This window comes from Astyanax mexicanus, chromosome 2, assembly GCF_023375975.1.
Source record: "Astyanax mexicanus isolate ESR-SI-001 chromosome 2, AstMex3_surface, whole genome shotgun sequence".
Classification (NCBI taxonomy): Eukaryota; Metazoa; Chordata; class Actinopteri; order Characiformes; family Acestrorhamphidae; genus Astyanax; species Astyanax mexicanus.
In genome coordinates, this window is record NC_064409.1 from 18,658,092 (window position 1) to 18,684,456 (window position 26,365).

Sequence of the window (26,365 nt, forward strand, 5' to 3'; positions counted from 1 at the left end):
CATTAGCAAAAACATGAAAAATATTAAAAAAATTAACAAATCATATTAATAATTAATTTAGATAACAGGAAAAAGTGTTCATGGTCTTTAAAAGAACCAGCTGATGTCACTTCCTGTTGTAGATGTGAATTGTAGAATGTTCCAGATGTTTCAGGTGGGGTAATGTTTTACGGTAACAGGAATGAGTGAAACCCAGGGACACAACTAAAATGTGGAAAAAATGTATATATATATATATATATATATATATATATATATATATATATATATATATATATATATATATATATATATATATATATATATATATTATATTGGAGCAGGTGGGGTGGATTAGAGTTGGTTACAAAGTGTCTGGGTTGGAAACCACTGGTTTGTCCTTTCTATACAGAAAAGAGACAGAAACAAACTTCTTTACTGAGTTTTCTGAGGACCTCTAGTGGCAATGTGTTGACTTACAGCTTAAAACCATATAATCCTTATCATACATGAATAAGTATTCAAATATGTATATATATATATATATATGTATATATATAATTACCAGATTACTCCAGTTTATCAGCCTCTGCCTCTTCAGTTATCCAATAAATGCTAAAGTGCAGCCCTGTATTCTGTATATTCTGTGTTGTGCTTTAAGTACAGTTTTTCTTTCTTTTCTTTTTTTTTCTTAATTTGTTTTTTACATTGCATATTAAAGACAAACACCAAGAACGTGCAAATCTGACATCATAGCTAATTGTGGTCACTAGTTAGAAGAAACTAAAGAATAAAAACATATACACATGTAAACATCCTGTATAGCTTTAATGTCACTGTGGATGACACTGTGGATCGAGGAATGTTAAATGCCCACACTTTAACTTCAGAAATGTAACGACGCATCCATCTGCAGACCTCGCCCCAACTCCCTCACTCACAAGATAACACCCTACAATTTATACATATATAGGCATTCCCAAGCTATTCCAAAGAGGTAACACTTCATAATCAATTTACTGCTGTCCCATGACTTTTGAAATGTTTTCAAAATCATATTAATTATCTATTTATTTTCTACACCATTTACCATAGACCTGAGGGATTTACTGCACCAGTTCTGATTTAGTTTTCTGCTGCAACACCATACGGCTTTCTCTCACTTAACATCAGCGCCATCTAGTGGTTGCATGGTGGAGTGCAGGGCTTAAAACTGGCATTTTTATTATCTCTCGATGGAATTAAATTGGTGATAAATGCTGCATTAAAATAATGCAATAGATGTTGCTGTTTGACAGATCATACATAAAAATTCCATTTTAACCTGCTAGTTATGACGTTGATCCACAGGTCATGTGTCACTGTGTAGTGTATATTTTTGTCAATATGTTTAGTGTTATTTCTGTCAATTAAATTAACTATTATTTTAGACAATTATTTACTTTTTATTAGCCGTGTTCCATTGTTACACTGACCAGTCCAATTTGTTCTCTCTTTCATTCTGTTTTTCTTTATTTTTTATTTAATTTATTTTCTACTCGCCAAGATGCTGAGAAAATTAATCCAGGTGACTCTCCCTCATAAAACCACTGAGATTAAAATACCAAGAGTGTGCAGATCTGTTCTCAAAGCTAAATGTGCTACTTCGAAGAATCTAAAGTATAAAACATATTCTGATTTGTTTAACACTTTTTGTTTTCTAAATATAGAATAAATAATATATGTGTTCCTGTGTAGCTTTAATGTCTTCAATATTACATTTACAATGTAAAAAAAAAAAGAAAAAAATAAATTGAATGACAAGAGAAGTGTCCAACACTAATAGGTACTGCCAGTCATTTTCGCTTCCATTTTCCATGTGTAGTAACTGTACTAGCTGTTTAATTATAAATGTGCTTTATGCTTGACTGGTGTTTAGCTTAATTTAGATAGATCCTTTCTGAAACTCTAAACATTGTTATTGAATTTCCTCTTTTTACCCTACTCCCTTTACCCATGAACTAACTGTCGCACTTTGAATTATGCTGCCTATAAGACCACTTGATCTTTTCCAGTAATAACCATATATAATATAGATTATATATCAATATAGTAATATAGATTTTTTTTTTAACAAAACAAGACAAAAGCACATGCTGCACACATTACAAAGGCTGCAGTCTGGAGAGAGAGTCCTGGAATGCACTGTAACAAAAATTATGTCCACATACTGTCTTGTCTCGTCTCTCTGTGTTACCGGTCACCCCTCTACAAAGGTGGGACAAAGTGTAGGTTTTCTGTGTTTATATAACATGCTGCACAGGTGTGACTGGTTGGCACTGATCACTGCCAGGGATTCTGGGAATTAGAGTTTTAGGACCCAACTCTACCGATTCTTACCCTTCATCCCCCAGCTCCCCTGCTGGTGGCCAGTGGTGCAGCACTGCTTATCACAACAGACAAAGCCACTAAAATAAAACATTCATACTTTTTGCAGTAAAACACACAAAAAAATCCATTCTGCATCAATATTTTTGATTTGGGGTTGTAACAAAAAATATAGGAAACAATGTAAGACAGCAAAGAAGACAAAAACACAAAATACTTTAAATCTAATTTACTCCAATTAAAAAAATGTACTTCACATTATGATTTTACAATAGACACGGTTCTATTCCAAAACAGAACTGTGATTCTAACATTACAGTTTCGTACTGAATAAAAATTATTTTTCTCTCATGACATAAATGACATTAATCGTAATAATAGTCATAATAATCATCATAGTAACAATAATAATACAAAGTCACACATCTGTCCAATGAAAATGTCACCTTTTGCTTCAGTACACTGTCAGAATATTATGAAAAATAGAATAGTGAACATTTACACACAGTTAGAACAGCGAACACCTAGAGCCACAGGAAGATTACACCAGAGTTAAGCGGACACATGAAGAGACACGTTAACAATCGACAGAAATTAACAATCAACGCCCGTCCAGAACAATCAGCCAGCTAGAGTTGGAGTAAACAGATACAGCTAATGAACTGTAGTGCTCTTATAATACAAAATACAGTTCTCTAGACTGTATATAAAACTACACTTACTTATGCTGCGTTCCAATTATTTCAGATGTCGGATTTCAGAGCTGAAAATAATGTCTCACAGAAGTGCATTGAGTGCATTCCACTCAAATTTTACATTAATCTCCAACAATAATGTAGCTAAAGACTTCAGAGTTTACCAGAACTGGTTTCACACTCACTTAACAGTGTTTTAGGGGAAATAAAAGCAAAATGTATCCCACTTTTCATGTTCCAGGTTTGCTAGCATTGTTAGCACTGTCCCAGGTTAGCATAGTTTTAGGCTAGAATTATCAGTATTGTCCCAGGTTAACACTGTCAGTGTATTCCTAGGCTAGCAGTGTTAGCATTGTTTTAGGTTAGCATTATTTCAGGTCAGCATTGTTAGCAGTATCTCGGGTTAACACACTGTCAGTATTTTCCCAGGCTAGCAGTGTTAGCATTGTTTAGGGTTAACATTTTCTCAGGCTAGCATTGTTTAAGGTTTGCATTGTCCTAGGCTAGCACTGTTCCAGGATAGCAGTGTTAGCATTGTTTCAGGTTAGCATTATCCCAGGTTAGCACTGTTCCAGGACAGCAGTGTCCCAGGCAAGCATTGTTTAAGGTTTGCGTTGTCCTAGGCTAGCACTGTTCTAGGATAGCAGGGTTAGCTTTGTTTCAGGTTAGCATTGTCCTCAGTTAGCACTGTTTAAATGATTAAAATTAAAATGTTCTATTATAGATTTATTTTAATATGATTAAAAAAAGTTGGGAATATCAAAAATGTACCATATTAAAACACCTGGTGCTGTCACTAATAATCTCAACCTTGACCTGACTACTAAAAGCATTATCCCAGGTTAGCACTGTTCCAGGAGAGCAGTGGTTTTGGCTTCAACAGTAGTTATAAATACGAGTTGATAACACTAGTTGATTAGCAGTATTTTAAGCATTAATAAACACCATTAAAACATGTCCACAAATAGCAGTTGGAGACAATACTGTATAACTATTGATGTGTAGAAGAGTGATCTTGATGTCTAAGTTCAGGTTTGATGAGGTTCTACTCTTCTTTTACTTTGGGTAGTAATTCTGACCTGTGAGACAATAAAAACTAGGAAATTCCGACATCCAAGTTTAAGTGGAACGCAGCATTAGTACTGATCTTTTTGAGAGCTATGATTTAGACACACTAAATGGTGGACGTGAGCGTACTTTGTTATGTGATCTCTCCAAGTTGCCTTTGGAAAATGACACTTATTGTAAGTCACACTGAAAGATATCGCCCCAGTTTTCATAACCAGCGGGTTCAGACTGGAGCACAATATGTGGACTGAAAATGAGCCTTTCTGTAAACACCACAGTTTTAGAGAGAACACAGCCAATGGAAACCAAAGAACAAAAGGAAGAAATGAAGTAAAAACATTTGGCAAGTCTAGTTGTCACACAATACATTCTGTGCTTCTTTAGTGCAGATGCAGGACACTATGAATGCCCGTTTAGGAAGGAGCTGAATATTGACTATGAGGGGTCAAATTAAGGGCTTTGAGCCTATATAGGATATTTTCTGTAGAAGGTCTTTACCAAAATCCAGCCATGGCAATAGACCGCAAACATGTAGTCTAGATCCACACCGTTTAGCATAACACATGAAACATTTTGATCTTTGGAACATACTTGCATTAGGGTTTTTATGTTTTTACTAGGACCCAGCTGAGTTTACCAAATGGGCCCAATCATTACTGCCCACACCAATACCATGTGTCCCATCAAGGGCCCATATTTAACCCACTCCTGGTTCGATCATTGATCTACATAGGGCAAACATGGAACTAATGGGCAAAACACATTAAAAAATGATTTCTGTTAGAAAAAAGTGTCAATATAAGCACAGGGAAAATTTGGCAGAGCTACACATAATAATAAAACCTGCCAGCAAAGACACTAGACCTTTGGTGGCTTCACTTTGAGAGACATTGCACTTTCTATGTTTTCTACAGCCATTGAGCGATACCATACCAGAACTTTTCGATGGATGGGTAGGTAAAGCTGTGGCTGTAAATAAAATAACCTTATTCTAAGTTTAACCTCTATATAAACTACAAATTTAATCAGTTCCAAATCACACCTACAAGCTAAGACTTAACCCAACTCTACCAGAACCGAGAGGATAAAGGTTGTCCACTTAAAAATGTAGCTCCACTACATTTTTAAGAACTGCTATTAAAGCAACATTATTGGACAGCTCAACACACTTGGAGGAGAACCCTAACTGCCAATTATGTTACATTAGCTAACATACGTCTGAACTGATGAGCATTACCCAGAGAGAGCTAGGCTAGTTGTGCTCTCCAGGACACCCAAGCATGGATTACTCTGGCATCACTAGGGACTGAAGCAGCAATTTCTGAGCCAATAACTGAGCCAGATTCTGCATAATTTAAAATATGTTTGCTACTCTATTCAACACCACATCATAAAACCTTTAGGAACCTTTAGGAGCATACGGTCTTAAATACATTTCTTATTGATGTCACTGAAATCTAAATCAAACTCACTGATCAATAAACCCAAAATGTTAGAGCATAATTTAACACCCAACAAAACAGTAAAAAGACTTTGGACTCTAATAGAAACTGTCCCAGCAGAGCCAGATAAACAGTGTTGAACTGTGAAACACAAGTGTTTTAGTCTGTGACACCATCAGATCTGACAGGCTGGTCCATTTGCATTTGCACGGATTGAACACTCATACAATCAACCTGATTACTGAGAGTCATTACTTTGCAGGCTGGCACTGCTTTTTGTTTTAAACAGTTTGGGCATATGGGACGTGCCAACAGACATTGGGTAACAATGTGTCTGAATGCTGTGTTGAGCCCACATTCTGTCTGAATGCATTATGTGAATTAGCACAATATCTGTCTCTATTATGAACAGAACTGCCTCAACAGCTCTTCATATGCTAATGTTAAAATGAAGTCATGTAGAAATGTGTTCATTTATCAAGGATATTTTTTAAATTGCATTCAATTTGGAATGTTAAAAAAAGGAATAGCTCTTAAAACACACTTCCAAAAATAAAGGTGCAACTTATGGAAGATAAGAGCCTATGTTTGGTCTATTTTTAAAAGGTAAAATAATACATTTTTGTTACCCTAATAAAAAAGGTATGCTTAAATCCATAAATAACACAAGAACATTATTTTAAGTAAGCAACAATCCCAGAAAAAAATATCTGTTTCTGTCTATATCCCAGGAACTTAATAATTTCTTTGGGCACTTTAGTATATTCAGTGTATTTTGAAAATAATATAGCCTTTCACTAACATGCTAAAAGTCATGGGCAGTATATCAATAAACTGATTAAAAAATTAAGTGTTGCATCAGGACACAGTTTGAGAATATCCACACCTGTATAAGTGATAAGGTGTTATCTTGTGTGGGAATTGAAGTGAGGTCTGATAGTGGGTGCAAAAGGATGGGATATTCCATTTCTGAAGTTGTTGAAGTTGGCTAGAATTTTTCATTTGAACAGATGATCTCTAGCACAAATAACAACCCCATTTAATGGAAGAGATTTTTGCATGTCCATGTTCTTGAACTTCCATGGTATATGGCAAAAGTCATGGGACATGATTTAGTTTTGGCATGTCAGAATTTATGAACAATTCATGATGTTTTGATGTTTGTAAGAACTATTGTGTGAGTGTACAAGATGTAAGTTTAAAAACACAAAGTTTGAAGCGCATAGGGAAAATAGCTCTCAAAATCGCCTCTAAAACAGCCGTTAGCAGTGAAATACAACACTTTGGGACAAGACGGATTTAGTAGACACCTTTTTTGGAACAACCCTAAACTAAAAGTCCAGCTTTCAGTCAAGAACTTGAACAAATGTGTTTTAAAAAACAGTTAAACATGGTAACATTAAATCCTTATAGTATAAAGATAAAAATAAAGATTTGCTCTATTTCAATCATGAATTTACATCCTGCTAAAGTAAAGCCACCAGCTAAAAACAGCTCAAAGTGCCAGTATGTAAAGCAGGTCAAGCAGTATTCAGCTTTCATGATGTGTGAAGTTGCAGCTAAAAGTGTGTGCCTTTCTACACATCAGAAATCCAGAAGTGTCTGATGTTCAGATCTGTGCACTGCAAATACGGACTCTTGAAATGTAAGTTCATCTTAATTCTAGTCAGTGTGTTTCTAAAATTTCTCATTTTGTGACTGTTGAGATTATTATAAGACATATGCTCGCTTACTTGCTTGATGTAATCTAATTAAACTTGTCCTATCACTGCATTTATCTTGGCATAATTGAATATTGAGAGGTGTAAACCTGGACTAATCAAACAAACTGTAAAACAAACCACTTCAAAAATCCCAAAACTGTTACATCACAGTCTTCGTCCATATGGAGGATGGAAATTTGATTTAAAACCAGCCCACATCTCTTAAAGTGAGAAGGTTTATTTTTTTCCTGTAATGTGGATTTTTGGAGATACACTGGAGACTCTGATCTGACAGAAAGTACTGTATATGTGTTATATGATTTAACTAATAATAGCCCTATCCAAACAGGATTAGTTTTTCAGGGGGACATCTGTAAAAAATATTTCACACTTTTACTCAGCGATAAAACTCTTGCATCTGGACTGCAATTGAAAAAACAGGAGGAGCAATGAGTTTTTTGGCTTTCTCAGTCACATGACATCGTGTTCAGTAGCTCCTCCATTTCCACTCGCTGTTGTGTTTACGCAGATCTCCATGGAAGCGCGTGCAAAAAGAGTACTTACAGTGTGTGGCAGTGGACAAATAGCTATTTTATTAAATGCGAGGAGACGAAGCTCAGAAATGTGCGTTCAGACGAGACTAAAATTACAGAAGTACCATGGAGTTCAGCAAAAAACTGTAGGTAATTCAGTTTGTAATTTTCTCAGAGGACATCTGTGAAAAACACATACATGGTAGTTTGGGACGGGAATAAAATCACAGAGGACCCACCATAAAAGAGAAAACTTCCCCAGAAGCCCCTAGGAACTAGTCCCGTCTGGGTAGGGCTAGTGTCAATTAATCTAATTATAATAATTAAAACATCTCAACCCTCTCAAAATGAGAAATATTACATGTATTCCCTCATTTACAGATCATCTCACTTGTCCAGGCTATATTTGTGACGCATTTTTTGAGTTTTAGTTCTGAAAATATAGTAAAAAATAGCATTTATAAGAATGGAAATGGAAAATGACCTGATCCTTCAGTGCAGATTTTTTAAAATAATTTAGGTAATCTTAGGTTTGTATTATATACTTTGTATATAATACTTTTTTTGTACTTCATGTTTTATATAGCAGTTTCTTATGATGTTAAAATTTTAGAGAATCTTAAGTTTAATATACAATGACATGCCAAAAGTCTCGGGACAGCTGTATCAAAATTGGTGGTGAAGTGTTACCTCAGGGAGTATCTTGGGATTGGCCACACCTGTATAAATTGAGGTGTTGTCTTGAGAGTGAGGCTGAGCACTGGTCAGTGTGCTTATGGCAAGGTGAGGTGAATTATGTGTTAATATTATGGTTATGTTACTTTAAATTTCTCATCCCTCAGTGTCACATGTGTACAGAATGTGTTAGATATATGTCACAGCAGACAGTGAATAATAGTGCAGTAACCGGCAGTGTCTGGCTAGAACTATCCATGCAAACAGACAAGTGACTCTGGCCAGGTCAGTTCAGATTACATTAGCTTACATGGGACTAGGGTTGCAACGGTATGAGATTTTCACGGTATGATAACCGTCTTGGAAAATACCGCGGTATCACGGTTATCACGGTATCACAGTTTGTTACATATATTATTAAACTGACCCTTAAAGAAATTACAACAAAGGTTTTTTGTTCAATTAACGATTTATTGTAGAAACTACACCATCAGGTGAAGGAAACCATGTTTTTCCACTACTCTTAAGGGCATTAAGAGTGTATATATATAAAAAAGTTGGTATATAACCAGATACTGCGGAAAGAGGGGATTTATTTCTGACATGATCCTCACAATAGAGATTTCTATTTTAAGGCTTTCATACCTTAAAACCTTCAACTTATGAAAAACAGGCACGTCAGAATTTGAAAATGAACGCATGTAAATGAATGGCGTCTTTCACGTCCAGTCCGGCCAGGACCTTTACACGGACACGTGAATCCATCGTAGCACGCACTTCACGCCTGTACCTGCGTGCCCAAATTTCGGATAACTCAGCGCTTTTGCGGGCGCTTACCGCATGGGTTGTGCACGACTACAAAGAGGTTTTTATTTATGTTCAGATTAAAATTATAAACTGAACACATACTTTCCGCTGCACAGCGGGGTGGTGTTCTCGAAGATGGGAGAACAGGTTTTATGTATTTCCTCCTTTAGCTGTGACTTTACGGCCACATTGATTACAAGCTTGTTGATTACAAGATTACAAGTCTGTTTTCAGGCTGTTTGAATGAGCGAAATATGATCAGAATTCTGTTAATTAACACTAACATAGAAGCATAGAACTACTATTTAATTAAAATGATTTTTAAGAACAGCTAAACACAGTGCGGAGAAGTTCACGTGCGAGAGAGAGAGACACAGAGAGAGAGAGACAGAGAGAGAGAGAGATTTGCGTGTTCTGATGTGAGCTACTCACAGGTAAAGGTTCTCTTTTATCTCCTCGTGCTCATTTTAGTCCAATACATAATTCTGCAGTTTCTCAGTGTTTTCTGTCGTATTTTGCGGCTAGCGCGAGCGCTTACAACTAACACCGCGGACCGCGAGGTGCTGCCGCGCTGCCGCTGTTGTGCCGAATCCGACTCCCTGCTCAATCCGACTCCCGCTTCGCGGACAGAATCAGCACAACACCTCCCGCTGTAGAACTGCGGGAGTGAAAACAGCGCTTATAAATAAGTTGGTTAAGTTTCACTTTCAGTTTTCGTTATTTGGTTCGTTTTCATTAACAATAATAATTGTTAATGAAGCTCTAGTCTAGCACTTTCTGCCGTTCTCACCGCTGTGTGCTGAGTAGCTGAAGCGGAGCAGAGTTGCGCATGCGCGGGTGAGTTTCTCCGCTGGCTTGCGTTTTACCGGTAATAAGCAAACACACACGGTATGATAACCGTGCATTTTAATACCACGGTATACCGTGAAACCGGTTACCGCTGCAACCCTACATGGGACACGGCAAAATCTTGGGACACAATACCAGTCCCTGTCCCATGACTTTTTGCATGTCAGTGTAATTATACCTAGCTAAACTGTGCTTTATATTTTATATATATATCTTTCTTTAGTTCAGTCTCAACTGGTGCAAAAATCCCCAACATTCAGTCAAGCAATCGATCAATCATTCAATCGAATATCAATCATTCTATTGGCTGTTATAAAAATATAGACAATTTAAAAGAAAGGCAACATTTTACATTTAAAACTATAGTTTCTCCAACTACAAAGCTTATGTAGCTGAAGTCATCAAAAATCAGATGCAATAAAAGACAAAAAAAAGACATCTGAAGCACACTGTTGGTCAAACGTGGGATTAAAGTGTGTGTGTGAGTGCGAGTGTGATTGTGCATGTGTGCATATGTGTGTAAATGTGCATGTTGAGTGTGCATGTGCACGTATGCACAGCAACAATGTAAACTAACATAAAAAGGCTTCACTTTATCAGTTAATACGCAGTTGCAGCTTTAAAATCCCGCCACCCCCAACAGGACGAGTCCCCGGATAACCCATTGCAAGCCCAGCCCGGCAGGAACCAGAGCCCCTCCCCCCAAAAAAGGTCCAAAAAAGGTAGCAAAAGACCACATAGTCTATATGCAGCTCTATACACTACTCTTCAATCGGCAGCAGGCGAGCGAGGAGGTCCCGCCCCCAAGCCCTTATTTGTGTGATGAGCCGTCACTGTCCGAAATGAATGGCGGTCAGGCCCACAGGAATGTGCACACGCCTCTTTGTCTCCGCCCACCAACGTAAGGCTCCTGTCCATCAGATTAGATGACCTAGACGCAGTTAAATTGAATAAGAGAGGGAGAGTGCATTAGGCCACGCCCCTCGCTGATTCCAGCCTGCTTCAGATGAGCCAGGAGAGAAAGAGAAGAGAAAGGAGGAGACGCGCTGGTCTCTCAGAGGGGTCAGCGGGGGGCTAGGTCTCTGCGCAGCCTGTGGTCACAATCTTCATGTACTGCGTGAAGATCGCCTCGAAGGCCTCGTCTCTGTGGATCATGGCACCGAACACCAAGGGCTGGAGGAAGAGGGGAGAAGAGGGTAAGAGAAAGAGAATGAGTTTAAATCATGAAACGAATCATTAGAGCAAATCTTTTAACACAGGGATGGTCACTTCTGCAACTGTAGGTCCACAGCTCAGCACAGCTCAATGCTTTCACTGCTCCAACACACAGGTACCTCTCAGGTATTTCTTAGGGCCTACTCATCTGTAAATGCCAGATTTTTGCCCTAATGCTTTTAAAGGTGTAGTTTTTATAACAGCTCATATCCGAACAATTCCTTAAGAGTGTATTTAATTTATCCTTACATTTTAATCAACAGGTCAAGCTGTAGTGGTAAAGCAAGGTGATAATCACTGAGCATGCTAAGATTTTACATTCATTTATGTGTTTTTATTACTGTGTTTTTACATTGATTTTTAAGTTTTTACATTTGTAACTGTGGTTTTACATTGATTTATGTGTTTTTACATTGATTTTTAAGTTTTTACATTTGTAACTGTGGTTTTACATTGATTTATGTGTTTTTACATTGATGACTGTGTTTCTAACCTGAATACTGTATTTTGTACATTGGTAACTGTGTTGTTGTTACAAAAAATGTGTTTTTAACATTAATTACTGTGTTAACACTGATTACTAATTAATTCAAATTAAAACCCATAGAAACGTGCAAAATAAGAAAACTCTTTTTACAGATGTTCTTGTACTTTTACATCAGATTTTATATATATATTATTTTTATGAAAACAATAATTTGTCAAGCTGCTAATAAATTCTCAGTTCAATCATTAAAAACAATTTGTAAATAGCAAAAAAGTAATGATAATAATAACAGAAATAAAAAAAGATCTCAACCAAAATTTTGACAAGAAGTTTCATATTTTTATTGAAGTTTCAGTTCTTCACATTGTGTTAAAAGTTTATTACAAATGAAGCAATAGAAATGTTCCAAAATGTAAAAATACATTTACATAAATATCTACATTTAAGGAAACAAGTTTTTTTCTTCTCCTGTAAAGTTATTATTTTCTTGAAACAATGATTTCTTTCAATACAGCACCAATATAGAAACTTCGGACAAAACTATTGGAAGACCTTTATTAAAAATGTGTATTTGGCTTTTGAAACTGTCTCTACTGTCCAGGTAAGTTTAATTATTATGTAAATAACTTCACAATTAACTATACAATCATTGCACCTATGTAATTATGTAATAAATCAAATATAGAGCAAAACAAGAATAATATTAAAAGTGCCAGAAAGCTGTTTAGACTCCTTAAAGTCCAAGTTTTTCCTAAATGAAAATAACCGGCGCAGATCTGATTTAGTGAAATCACTTTAAAACTAAGTAATACATCAATAAACATTTTCATAACTTACCTTCTGTGTTGAGGGTGTGGCTATGGAGATTCCCATTCCAGAGCCAGGCAAAACGGATAAAACCTTATACTGTAGAAAACAAAAAAAATAAAATAAAAAGAACTCAGCTTACATAAACAATATTTTAAGAGGTAATAAAACTACCTAAAATCATTCAGATACCTTCTGTATGTCTGTGATGTCCACCAGTTTAATGACTTTATTCTTTTTGGAGGATCCTGATCTGGAACTGGAGCTTTCGAAACACAAGTAGCTGAGAACACACACAAAAAAAATCTATGAGTATGAATGAAATTAATTCACTGCAGTTATTATTTATTAAGTGTATTAGTGATATGAATACAAAATAACACCTTTGACAGAAAATCAATTTTACACAAAAAATGACAGCTGGAACTGTAGAAATCAATGTCAAGCGATTGCCTGGATATACATTATAGAAAAGTGCAGAGTGTGTGTGTGTGTGTGTGTGTGTGTGTGTGTGTTAGTCTCTGTAGAGTAGTGCATGTGTGTGTGTGTGTGTGTGTGTGTTAAGATTCTTACTTTTCAGTAACAAATAGCACTCCGTTGCGAATGTAATCAGTGGGCATCTTCCTGTCCCGATTTATTAAACAGCATCTCCACCCATTCTCACACACTGCACACACACAAAACACACAGATCTTAGAAGCATAAATTTTTAGGAGGAACACAAACTTACTCTCAAAACAAAATACACAGCGGTTGGTGTAGTTTCTGGAAAAATTACACAAGTATATTCTTGTGCACATTAGGCACTGTAAGTAAAGGAGCTGCATGACGCCTTTATTTCATCTTCTCAAACTTAATTAAGTGCAGGTTTGTGAAATACCACAAAGAGTGTAAATGTCTTATTTTTACAATACATAAAACAAATATGCATAAATTAGATACGCAGATAGATGTGTACTATTTCATTAAAAGTCATACTGTCTTTTTGGTGTTACAAATAAATACAGATTCTTACGTTTTTTTAACATTTCATAGCATATATCAATATTTCTCCTAAGCATATTAAGTTACCCCAACAAAGTAGGGTACATTTCTGAACGTGAAGGCTATCTGAGATGAGTTAGAGTGAGGTCTAATAGTGGATACAGATGGATGGGTTATTCCATTTCTAAAGCTGTAAGGGTATTTACCATTCCGCCATCCACAGTATTACAGTGTGTACTAGGAATGCGTATTTTTCGCAATATAAGGATTTTGACCTAAAATCTTTTAATTTTCCCAAAAATCGTCAGTACGCCTTATAATCCAGTTCACCTTTTTTTAAATGAACTTTACCAGTCAGGTTGTAAGGAGTAGTAAAGCCACTCCACTGAAATGCAGCTTTATACAGGAGTTTCAGCTTAGTTCTTCAGCGCCAAGACTGGAGCAGTATTAGCATTAGCCACTAACTGCGATAAGCACTTGCTCTTTCACTGTTCAGAGGCGAGTATATCGGACTGTAGCCCGCATATTTATCATGGTAAAACAAGCTACATCGGACAAACCGCTACTTAATATCGCCCTGGTTTACTGGAACACTCAGTTAGTGGTTAGCTGCTAATGCTGCTGCACCAAGCCTTAGTGGAAATCTGGAAATCTAAGCTTACTGTAAATAAACAGAAGCACTTTAGTCAGCCATATAAACCATTGACTTTGACTTTAAAAGAAAATGTTTTTTTTTTTTAATTACCATCCAGCAGCAGAACCTGCTGAATTAGAAAGAAAACATGCCGACACCCCTGTTCCTTACTAGTATCACATAATGTGCCTTAGATTCCGGTGCACCTTATGTATGAAAATAGATAGATACGCTGAAACTGGATTGCCTTATAGTGCGAAAAATACGGTATGTCGTAGAACGCATTACCATCCACAGTGGACAGCGGTGTGTGTTCAATAAAGGAGTCCTTACATGCATATCCCTCAGGCCAGTGCAGCATTTTTTAGCTTCCATGAGATGTGACAAAAGTCATGGGACATGATACTAGTTCCTGTCCCACAGCTTTTGGCATGTCAGTGTAGGTACAACTATAGTTAAGGCTCTATTAGTCGAGTCGTACCTGGAAGGGGTCGTTCTGTTTCGGGCAGGTTGAAGACCTCGTGGAAAGCTCCTTTTTTGGTGTTGTGTGCTCGTCCGGTCTCCTCCTCTCGGCTCACTCCGGCAGGGATGGTTGCTAAGCTACTCCGTGACACCACCGGCTGAATCTGTGCACACAGAGAAAGAATTTTAAACACAGAATGACCAAAACACAGATATACTGCAGCTACTGCAGCCACAGCAATTTCCGAACCCAACCGTATCCATAACCATTGCTGCTCTACAGTCTCTATATAAAAAACGCCATAACGCACCAGTTCTCATAACTGACCAGTTCAAGCTCCGCCCATAACTGTGTTTTTTATAAGCACTGCTGTGAGAGTGGATAGGCTTTATAGAACACTGGCAAAAAATCGCATTTATCCAAATGCAGAACCTTAGGAAATAAGGATAGCTATGTATAGTGTTGCTAAGTGGTGTGTAAGTGGTTGCCCTGGTGTTTTTTAGTGGTTGCTAAGTGGTTGCTATGGTGTTGCTAGGTGGATACAATAGTATGTCAGGTGGCTGATATGATCATTCATGTGGTTGATATATTGTTGCTAACTGGTTACTATGATGTTGCTAGGTGTCTGCTACACAGTGTTGCATGTGTATTTTATTGTGTTGCAAAGTGGTTGCTATAGTGTTCCTATGGTGTCTCCATGGAGTGGAGACCACACCCTGGTACCACAGGTGATGGCTAAAAGGTTCCTATGGCATTGCTAAGTAGTTCATTAGTTCCAAAAGTGTTCACCCTTGCATCACAGTTGGTTGCTAAAAGGTTGCTATGGCATTGCTAAGTAGTGCATTAGTTCCTAAAGTGTTCACCCTTGCATCACAGTTGGTTGCTAAAAGGTTGCTATGGTATAAGAAGTTAATTAGTTCCTAAATTGTTCACCCTTGCATCACAGTTGGTTGCTAAAATGTTGCTATGGTTCTGCTAAGCAGTTATTTAGCTCCTTAATTGTTCACCCTTGTGTCACACTTGATTGCTAAAAGGTTGCTATGGTGTTGCTAAGTGGTTACTATGGTATTTCGGGTGGTCGCTTTGGTGTTGCACGTGTTTACTATAGTATCCCAGCTGGTTTCATTGCAATCTAGTTCCAAAATTGTTCACCCTGATATCACAGGTGATTGCTAAAAGGCTGCTATAGTATTACTAAACCGTTACTGTGTTATTCTAGATGGTTGCTATGGTGTTAAAGGTGTTTACTATACCATCCCAGGTGGTTTCAATGCAATTTAGTTTGTAAATTGTTCACCCTGGTATCACAGGTGTTTGCTAAAAGGTTGCTAAACAGTTACTGTGGTATTACAGGTGGTCACTATGGTATTACAGGGGCTTACTATAGTATCCTAGTTGGTTGCAATAATGTCCCAGGGGGTTGCTATGGTCTTGCTAATTGTATTATGAAAAAGAATGCAAGAATGATCCATTGCCTAGAATTGGCACTTATTGAAATGATCACTACATTTGATCAAATCAATTGTTTAAGTTAAAATTTCTTTATATGGTTAAAAGAAACTTTTTACAGTGTTCTGTAAAGCCTGTCCAACCTAACAACACTTGCTATAAATGCACACGTGTGGGCGGAGCATAGCTGGGTCAAATATAGTTTCAGGTGTTAGTGTGTTTAGTAATTGCGTGAGTTCATGTGCGTGAGATGTGAGCTTTGGTCAGTGTGTAGTAGAGGTCAATCCAGGACAGACAGTATGATCGTTAGTCGGTGTGTGGATGATCGGACAGTACTGAGTGGACGTTTAGGAGGCCATGCTGTTAACTGCAACTGACCCCATGCTCAAGCACAAGCTGTGGTCCAACTGTACTATCTAACAGGACGTCTCCTGCCTGGGAAAGGGATGCAGCTATGTACGTAAGGATTAAAGAGGAAGGATAACTAGCACTGCAGCTAACTCTACTCTACATGTACTAAAGGTAAATCTATTCAGCCTATTCACTACAGCACTGACTGTACTACAGCAATAATCTGCACTGTAAATAGTACATATAGTGGCTTGTTTGGACACCCCTGATAAAATTATGTTTGGTTTTATTTATTATAAGTGAAGATAAGGGTACAAATCATCTACAGGGCACAAACCCTGACATAAATAATGCATTTGTGCAATGTTTTAATCACACTGACTGTTAATTTGTGAAACTCTACATTTCACATTCTAAACTTACCAAACACTTTATTATGTACACTGTACTGTACTAATACTGAGTAGGTAGGGCATCCTTTTCCTCTAAAAACAGCCTTAATTTCTTAACCCTTTTTGAAAATTAAAGGTATGTTCTAATTAGGTAAAGAATACTAAGTGCGTTTTCAGTTTAATATACTTCATGAAAAAACACATTAAATATACTTTCTCTGCATTTCCATAAAATGTATTTATAAGCAATGTTTTAAATTATACATTGTGTAAATAGAAAATATATATAGTGGCATTAAATACTGCTTTAAGTGCACTTAAGTCTATTTTTTCCAGTAGCATTAAGGTAAACACAATATGTGCATCGATATGCAAAACAGTACATTTTACAATATACTGCAATTGTAAAAAAAAGATTTAAAAAAACCCACATACTTAAATCTACTTAAGTTTGCCGAAGTTGTACGAAAAAAGCACTCAAAAGCACAATTCAGTGCTTTTATGTTGTTTAAATATAGCTGTGGTTGGCTAATATCTGCCGAATTTTATGCTCTGCACTGCTGCCATACATTTGGCTAATTAGATAATTACATAGAGTATGTATAATATATGCATTCTCTTTTTATTTATTAAGTAAGTATATTAGATTACTCATTAATGCGTCTATACATGATTTGTACTTATTTTAACTTAGAAAAACATCAAAACCCATCATTTCATCAGGGTGCCCAAACTTTTGCATATGACTGTATACCCAAATATCACTTCATATTTATATACAGGAGTTTGTCTGTGAAAATGGATCCAAAATGACTCACTATTCAATGTTATAAGTTATATATAAATGACAGGCCAATGCATTTTAACCTTTCTAAATTCATTTTTTGACCAGATCATTAATTAACACAGGCCGTTTTGATCCATTTGTACACAGACAGTAGTTATATCACAAGGTGTGTCTCGATCCAAAACACACACACACACACGGACAGGAATAAAAGGTGAGCTGGTGACGTCACACATACACACAGGCACTGCCAAACACACACCACAGTCCCTACCTTCTCACACCCAGACAGCTGAGAGAGAGAGAGCACAAAACAGCAGTGTGACCGTCGCTCCAAACCTAGACCCAGACCTGCAGCCTCTACAGTACTGTGCAACAGATTCACAGCAGGCCGGACTATCGTTTACAACCTGCAACATTTAGCGTGTCTGGAAATACACTATATAATACTGTGAATTAGTAAAAAACCTGGCAATGTGATACAGGATATCAAAATTACTGTATGTCTGCAGAGGTGTTTTTTGTAGCAGCAGGATATAGGCCGATAAAACTTTACTCTAAACGGCAAAAGAGCTAGCGTTAGCACGGTTAGTGGCTAATGCTAATGCTGCTCCAGCAGTGCTAGCCAGGGTTAGCAGCAGGCTACAGGCCGATAATACTCATCCCTGAACAGCAAAGGAGCTAGCTCTTAGCCTGGTTAGCAGCTAATGCTAATACTGCTCCAGCCTCGGTGCTGGAGAAATAAAGTGAAACTCCTTTAAAACTTTGACTTTAAGTGTGAAATATACGATAGTCTTGTTCGGTCTGAATTGATTTTTTTATCATAAACAATGAAAGATTGCAAAAGAATGCAATCTCTGACGCATGATACAAAACATGATACTATTTCCTATGTAGATTTTTGAACATTTCAAAAATCACCTACCTCAGTGACATGAGTAGATGGTTAGTCTTACTAGGTATGAGTGTTTAGTCTACAGTTACGAAGGTAACAGATAGTTTGCTATAATTTGTTTTGGTCTAAAACAAACAAAAATCCAATTAATTTTGTCATTTTGGTTATTCATTCATTTCTAGGCAAATCATTGCTTAGATAAACATCCTTAAGCACACTTTTCACAGCTGGCTGAATATGTTGGCACAGTACTGAAGAAAGACTCATTCAAAGGTCATTTTTATGTTCATCACATGCATAGATGCTCGCTCACACACACACACACACACACACACACACACACACACACACACACAGTGTATAGAGAAACATCGACACTAACAAAAGCATACACACAGTCAACCCACACATTAGCAGACAGACAGACCCAGACTCAAGTGTCAATAGACTGACACTTAGATACAGACACTTATAGCCACATTCATTGTCACACACTTGTCTGTTCACTGATAGAAACAGATAACGATTGCAAACAGTAGCTTCAGTTAAAAACACAAATTAAAGGGACTGTTGGGCAGAAAATCATATTTACACATAATTTGCTCTTCACTGTAAATAAATCTGGTTAAACAACACTTGGTAGATGTTTAAAGCTTTCTTCTTCAGTTTGCACTATGGTGCACTATAGGATTTTGTGGCTTAAGTTTTTGTCCTTAATGGTATTTTTTTTCCTTACATTACTTTTACTTGTAATTACATTACTTTTACTATACTTTAAGTAGTTTTGAAACCCCGTAATTTACACTTTTACTTGAGCAAAAAGATGGAATTGATACTTAAACTTCTACATAAGTATTTTAAAACCCTTGTATCTATACTTTGACTGCCCACCTGTCCGGCCCGATTACAATTTTCAACCTCAGGCTCTTCTGTCCCCTGTCCGGCCAGACTGATGGAAGTTCTGTCCATCGTCTAGTTTTTGCAACATGCTTCGGACTAGTTGCTCATTTTCCACTACAGATTACATCCAGATTTACATGAACTTACATGAACTCTAACTGCTTTCAATGCTGGTGTTGCTATACACCTAAATATTAGACCTGTGTGGATGTATAATGATTATTTTAACCTTAATTTAAAAGCTGTCTGACCAGTAGTCCTTCTGAGGGAGTTTTCCTTGCCTCCGCGCTTTCTGGGGGTTCTGTATTGTATGTTTAATGCCTGATTCTCTCTGTCCTGCGATTTCATTCTGTAAAGTTATTTTGTGACAACATCAGCTGTAAAAAGCGCTATACAAATACATTTTATTTTATTTGATATACCTCTACCTGAGAAATGCATGAGAATACGTTTGACACATTTGAATAAACATGAACCTACTGCCCCTGTTTGTCATAGAGTAGAACTACTTAAAATACACATGGTATTAAAAAAGCAATGTGTGGTGATCCGGGCATATTAGAACATTAGTTTCTTTAGCTACTATTACATCTAGTGTAACACATTTTGTATGATTGACCACATTTAGATAGGATGAGAGAGTGTGTGTAAATATGATTTCTCACCAAACTATTCTTTTAATTTGGATTTAATTTGGATTTGTCCTAAAAAAAATACAAAATATGGATTAGTGTATTAATCTACTGTGTGGTTTTATCTCTTCGTACCCGTCTGGACACGGTGGCGTTGCTCCTCTCCTTCAGCTGGGGGTCTGTGGGCAGGTTGTTCCAGACGATGTATGGGGTGTCATATTTGTCTCGCAGCTTCGGACAGCTCTTAAAGAGGAAGTCGATGATGAAGAATTTAATGCCCGCGTACAGCCCTGTTACAAAATACACACACATCATTCAGAAATATGCCTCACACACAATCAGTATTGCCTTCAACACACAACATACTAATGGAAGCATCTACACTGACCTGACAAAAGTCATGGGACAGCAGTACGTAAACTGGTAATGAAGGGATACCTCAGGGTATAGCTTGGAAATGCCCATACCTGTTTACTTTGTAAGGTGTTATCTTGTGAATTAGGCTGAATACTGGTCAATGTGTGCTAATGGCAAGAACATGATGTGAATTATCAGGGTTCAAGCTAAGACTAATAGTGGGTGCGGATAGATGGGACATTCCATTTCTGAAGTTGTGGGGATATTTAACACTCCTCTATACCCTCTCTAATTAAAAAACAAAGATAGATAACAGAAAAAAGACCTTTTCAGTGATATAGGGTTAGATTGGAATGTTATATGAAATACTGTTACTGTTTTTCTAACAATCCAAAATCACCAGTTTTATACCTTGCAAATTGTGTCATAAAATGTTCATAACCCCAATGGAAAAGATACCTAATGGGATTAACAACCCATCCCTCCTGTACTTTCTGTAATAATAATACTTTAGGTACTTTTACCTGAATGTGGGCGGGGCAGGGTGGATATGGGCAGGGCGGCGTGGATGTGGGTGGATGTAGATGGGATGTAAAAGGGCTAGAAAACTTTGTCTGTTTGTAATGTACTATATTGCTTCATCTACAAAACTTTCTATAAAATATGACTAAAAAAAAAACATTCCTCTCTCCACAGTGTGACATGTATACCAGGAATGTATCAAAACAGGCTAATATTACCACCCACAGTGGGCAGTACAGTGCAGTGGTTGATCGTGACTGATGGTGTCTGGCTAGAATTGTCCATGCAAACAGAAAAGCGACTCCGGCAGAAATCACATCCACATTCAATGCAAGGGACCCCACACACACATATCCCACAGGTCAGTGCAATGTTCTTTAACTTTCTTAAGACATGCCAAAAATCATAGGATATTATAATAGTAAATCTCCCACGACTTTCGGCATGTCAGTGTATTTGAATGCTGTAATAATAATATGCCTGTCCCTAGTATGGGTATAACTAAGCTCTCACCAATCATAAAGCCCACGAGCTTGTAGGGCAGGACGCAGGATGAGATGAAGGCCACCCACAGACCGATGTACAGCTTCTGAGTTATCTCCGGCTGCACCCACATGAACAGACTGCATCACACACACACACACACACACAGACAAATCACCCACAGAAAAACACATTCGAACAAAGCACTTTATTAAACACACACAAACAAAGACTCAGAACAATGTAGTGTAACATACATTAACATTACAACAATGTCAAATGGCCATAACATTAGCACCACCTAAATAATATAGTGTACCACAACAGCTCCTTTCAGTGGTGCTAATGTTATGGCTGATAACATAGGTGCATATATCTTTATTACAGCAAACAGCACAATTCTAGTCCATACATAACATATTGATGTTACTTACTTTTTGATTTTCTCCAAAACATCCGCCATCTTCCCAAACAGATTCTACAGAAACACAAACAATGAATATTGGGGTGTTGGACAAAAGTATTGGGACACCTGATCATTTTAAATTTCTTCCCTGAGTATTCCGGTAAGTCAAGGCACTATCAGCTAGCGGGTTACTCCCACAAGTAGCTTGTTTTAACATGGTGTGGCTAATAGTGGCTAATGCTAATACTGCTCCAGCTGAAACTCCTTTATAACACTGTACTTTAGCAGAGTGGCTTTACTGCTCCTCATAACCTGACTGGTAAAATTCATTCATAAGGTGCACAGGATTATAAGGCGCACTGACGTTTACGATTTAAGGAATTTAAGTGCACCGAATAGTGTGAAAAATACGGTTCTAACATGAGCAATCTGACAATTCAACAGTTAATTCATGCTTACTAATATTGAATAAGTAAGATACCTGTGCTTTTTGTGCAACGTCAAGAACTAACTGAAACTTTTCGGACACAGTCAAGTCTTCCTTTGGAGGTTCCTGGAAGCAAAAAATAAAAAGAGAAGAAATGAAAGACATTTAGAAGGTCTTTTAAAGATCAAAGTTAAGGTGTAGAATCTATTAGGGTTTTACACAGTCCATTTTGAATATTATGGCCTCCTTGTTTTGACACTCACTGTCCATTTTTCAGCTTACTTAATAATACAGGTACACTTTGTTGTTCTATAATTACAGTAAAAAGTAGTGACTGTACTGCCATGCTGATGGTGTATGAGGTGTTAGTGTGTGTTATGTTGATGGTACGAGTGGATCAGACACAGCAGTTCTGCTGGAGTTTTTAAACACTGTGTTCACTCACTGTCCTCCACTCTTTTAGACACTCTCATTTAGAAAAAGAAGCTGATTCTGAATCTGTTGCTGGACAGTTTGTGGTAGTCATCCATTAGTGCTTTATCAGTTACCACAGGACACTACCCACAGGATACTGCTGGATATTTCTGGTAGGTGGACTATTCTCAGTCCAGCAGTGACAACAAACTAGATACCAATACTAACTAATACTAACACATTGGATTTTAATACCTCATACACCACCACCATGTTATTTTAGTGCCGAGAAAGAACCTGCACCCAAATAATAGCTGCTCTGTGGTGGTCTATCCTGTGGGGTCCTGACTATTAAAGAACAGGGTAAAAGGGGGATAATAATAAAGCATTCAGAGAAACAGATACAGAACTACATTCTGCAATTATAGAACTACAAAGTGCTTCTAACATGCTCAGTGTAGATGATAAAATGGTCAATGAGTGCAGAAACAAGGAGGTGTTCATAATAATCTGGCTGGGCTATGTAGTTCTATTAGGAATAGCATGAAACCCACCACAGGTTCAGAAACTTCAGGCACAATACTCCACTGTATCCTCCACCCTCTGCAGAAGACACCATCACAAATGATGTTTAAAGACATGTATTTGTTGCAATTTAACACACACTTAACACAGAGTTAAAAGCAACATTCCCATCCTTCCTCAGCTCTAGCCGATATCTATCTTTGGATCACCGTTTCCACAGAACTGGTAACCATGGTTACCAGTACGCCTCCTCCTAAGGCACCATTGCTGTCTATTTATTGACAGAAGCACATTTTGTGTTTTATTAAGCTTTTTCCCACACACATAACATAATCTTATGCAATATATGCTCTGATATATTAGCTGTAATTGTAAATAATAGAAGGGAAAGTGTAAAAGGTGTCTAACGGTTGAAGGATCTGATGGTTTACCTTGCAATGAGGTAATTCAAAGACAACCTCAGAATGGCTAAAAATAAAAACATTGGTATGGCCCAGCCATGCCATGCAGCATTCATGTAGACCTATGGAGCAGAAAACACACCACAAGTCACATACACACATACTTTACACTGTAAAAAGTAACACAACTGGAATAATTATATTAAGTTGAGAAATATTTAGTTATTTCATAATATCCTAATGGTTTATCGCATGTACTTTTAGTAAAATAATCCTTTCACTTTCCCTATTGGTTCCTGGCTGGCATCATTTTTTCCTATAATGAGCATGCCCACTGTTAAGCATGTTGGCAGTAGTACCAGTATCTAGGAACTAGTTTGCTGGAACCCTTGATTTAGTGTTTTATTGCACAAAGAACCACTGGTACACATCAAAGGTGGTTGTGGAATAGATAAAAGGTTGGGAACGCTCACACCTGCACAAATTGTGAGGTGTTATCTTGTGAGAGGAGTGAGGTCTGATAGTGGGTGCAGATGAAAAGAATATTTAATTTCTGAAGGTATTCTGCTGATATTTAACGCATCTCAATCCACAGGGTCACGTGTGTACCGGGAATACATCATAAAAGGAATTATCACCCACAGTGGACAGTGCAGTTCCATAGGGCGTGTTAAAGATTTTGACCAGTGGTGCATCTGGCTAGAATTGACTCTGTGAGGAATCACACTCACATACAGCTCTGGAAAATACAGCTCTTTGATTTTACCAAATTGGAAACCTCTTCAATATAATCAAGAGAAAGATTAATGATCACAAGCCATCAAATTTTTGCACCAGGAGTGGCATAAAGTTATCCAAAAGCAGTGTGTAAGACTGGTGGAGGAGAACACGCCAAGATGCATCAAAATTGTGTTTAAAACCAGGGTTATTCCACCAAATATTGATTTTTGAACTCTTAAAACTAAAAATTTTCTTTGAATTTGTTTTTGTCATTTCAGCCATTTCTGCATTCTCAATGCTTTAAATGACAATATTTTTATTTAGAATTTGGGAGAAATGTTCTCTGTAGCTTATAGAATAAAACAACAAGGTTCATTTTCCTCAAACATATACCTATAAATAGCAAAATCAAAGAAACTGATTTAGAAACTTAAGTGGTCTCTTATTTATTTTCCAGAGCTGTACAGTGTAGGAGAGCCAGCATACATATTCTACAGGTCAGTGGAGTGTTCTCTATCTTCCATAGTGCACTGCAAAAATCAATTGGACACCATAATTAGTGCTGTGCGAATGTATGTTTTCACTCATTCTGCCCGAGAAAAAAATAATTAAAGAAATCGTTGAAAGCGTATTACTGCCACCATAATTCAGGTCTATACTCACAATAAAGGCAATTGCTGACGTGTAGACTGAGTGCCAGTTTGATAAGGCTGACAGGTTCCTCAGGAAGTTAGTTATGGGTCTGGCACACCGCTCTGTGCACATAAAACACACACACACACACACACACACACACTTTACAGTCATGCTTTAATTGGTATATTGACAACTGTAATTTGTTTAATGCAGAACAACCACTGAATTACAGAATTACTCATAATGGACTTCTGAATCAATGCTGTCAAAACTAAATTAAAGCATTAAAAAGCTTAAAGCTTGAAAGTGACTCACTTAGTCGTCTCATGTTTTCTGTTAACCTGAAAGAGAGTAAAATAAATAATTTTACAGTATGTTTTCAAATGTGTTCACTCAAGGCAGCAGCCAAGGATGATCAAACACTTTTCTAGTCACCTCACCCTGCACACACACACCTACACCTACACCCCACATTTTCCATCACAAGGTAAAAGTTAACCTTCCCCAGATCTTTTGACACTGAGTGAATCACAGGCAGATCTGTACACTTCGTATACACAAGGTCATCCTGCTGGAGAACTGAATGGTTAAAACACCTACAGAACATTTAACAGCAGTGTAATGTCGTCTGCTGCCCAAAAGAGGGAGGGCTTGTGCATTAAAACAGCTGACAAAGATACAACGTAGTGGTTTGCTCTATTTTTCTGATCAGTCCTTGTCCTGGAACACTGTGATCTTTAGTAATGTACTGTTTTTCCTATTCTAACAGAATCCATTTAGTTTAACCCTCAGCTGACATATGACTGGTGTCTAAAGATGAGCAGAGCTATGAGGCTAATAGAGCCACAGAAAGGGCTGGAAACCTGTCCGACTAATTGCAAACTGCATGACTATATATACCTTATATACTTATTTTACTAGTGCACCTCAAAAAATAGTATATCATTTAATAGTTACTTGAATAGTTATTTCAAGTGATTCTGTTCAATTTGTGAAATTCAAAAAATTAATAAATGTATTACACAAAGGGTGTAACTATTTTAAGCTTTTTTTCTTTCTTTTATTGTTGACCCAAAAATCAGTGTTTCAGAAAAATAGAATAATATGTAAGAACAAATGGTTGGCATTTACTGTTAGCCCCTAATGCTAATGCTGCTGCATCCAGTCTTAGTGGAATCTGGAAATTTAAGCTTACTGTAAATGACCAGAATCTCTTTACTCACCCAAATAAACAGTTTTTAGGAGAAAAATCTGTTTAGGTGAACACTCGTTTGACTTTTTAAAGAATTATTGTTTTGTTTACTTAGCTTAGCTTTACTTAACGTAGTTACCCCATACCACAAAACAGCAGCGAGACCTG

The 26,365-nt window shown here is 37.2% G+C and overlaps 1 protein-coding gene across 3 annotated transcripts in view; it reads right to left on the reverse strand.

Annotated features, from left to right (window-relative positions):
• Positions 1 to 2,560: 2,560 nt before the first annotated feature.
• The window catches only part of gramd4a (GRAM domain containing 4a), an 84,273-nt gene continuing 60,468 nt past the window's right edge, over positions 2,561 to 26,365 (reverse strand). For 2 of the 3 annotated variants that reach the window (XM_049473645.1, XM_049473647.1), the window contains 15 exons: positions 25,321 to 25,346; positions 25,033 to 25,124; positions 23,680 to 23,771; positions 23,278 to 23,326; positions 22,364 to 22,435; positions 21,911 to 21,954; positions 21,507 to 21,616; positions 20,250 to 20,404; positions 17,962 to 17,979; positions 14,727 to 14,871; positions 13,201 to 13,294; positions 12,820 to 12,910; positions 12,658 to 12,726; positions 10,217 to 11,291; positions 2,561 to 8,767 (listed from right to left, as the gene is read on the reverse strand). In XM_049473645.1, the coding sequence (XP_049329602.1) occupies positions 11,193 to 11,291; positions 12,658 to 12,726; positions 12,820 to 12,910; positions 13,201 to 13,294; positions 14,727 to 14,871; positions 17,962 to 17,979; positions 20,250 to 20,404; positions 21,507 to 21,616; positions 21,911 to 21,954; positions 22,364 to 22,435; positions 23,278 to 23,326; positions 23,680 to 23,771; positions 25,033 to 25,124; positions 25,321 to 25,346 (1,156 nt within the window). In that variant the 3' untranslated portion in view covers positions 2,561 to 8,767; positions 10,217 to 11,192. The remainder of the gene's footprint in view (positions 8,768 to 10,216; positions 11,292 to 12,657; positions 12,727 to 12,819; positions 12,911 to 13,200; positions 13,295 to 14,726; positions 14,872 to 17,961; positions 17,980 to 20,249; positions 20,405 to 21,506; positions 21,617 to 21,910; positions 21,955 to 22,363; positions 22,436 to 23,277; positions 23,327 to 23,679; positions 23,772 to 25,032; positions 25,125 to 25,320; positions 25,347 to 26,365) is intronic. The other variant, XM_049473646.1, reaches the window with a different exon arrangement.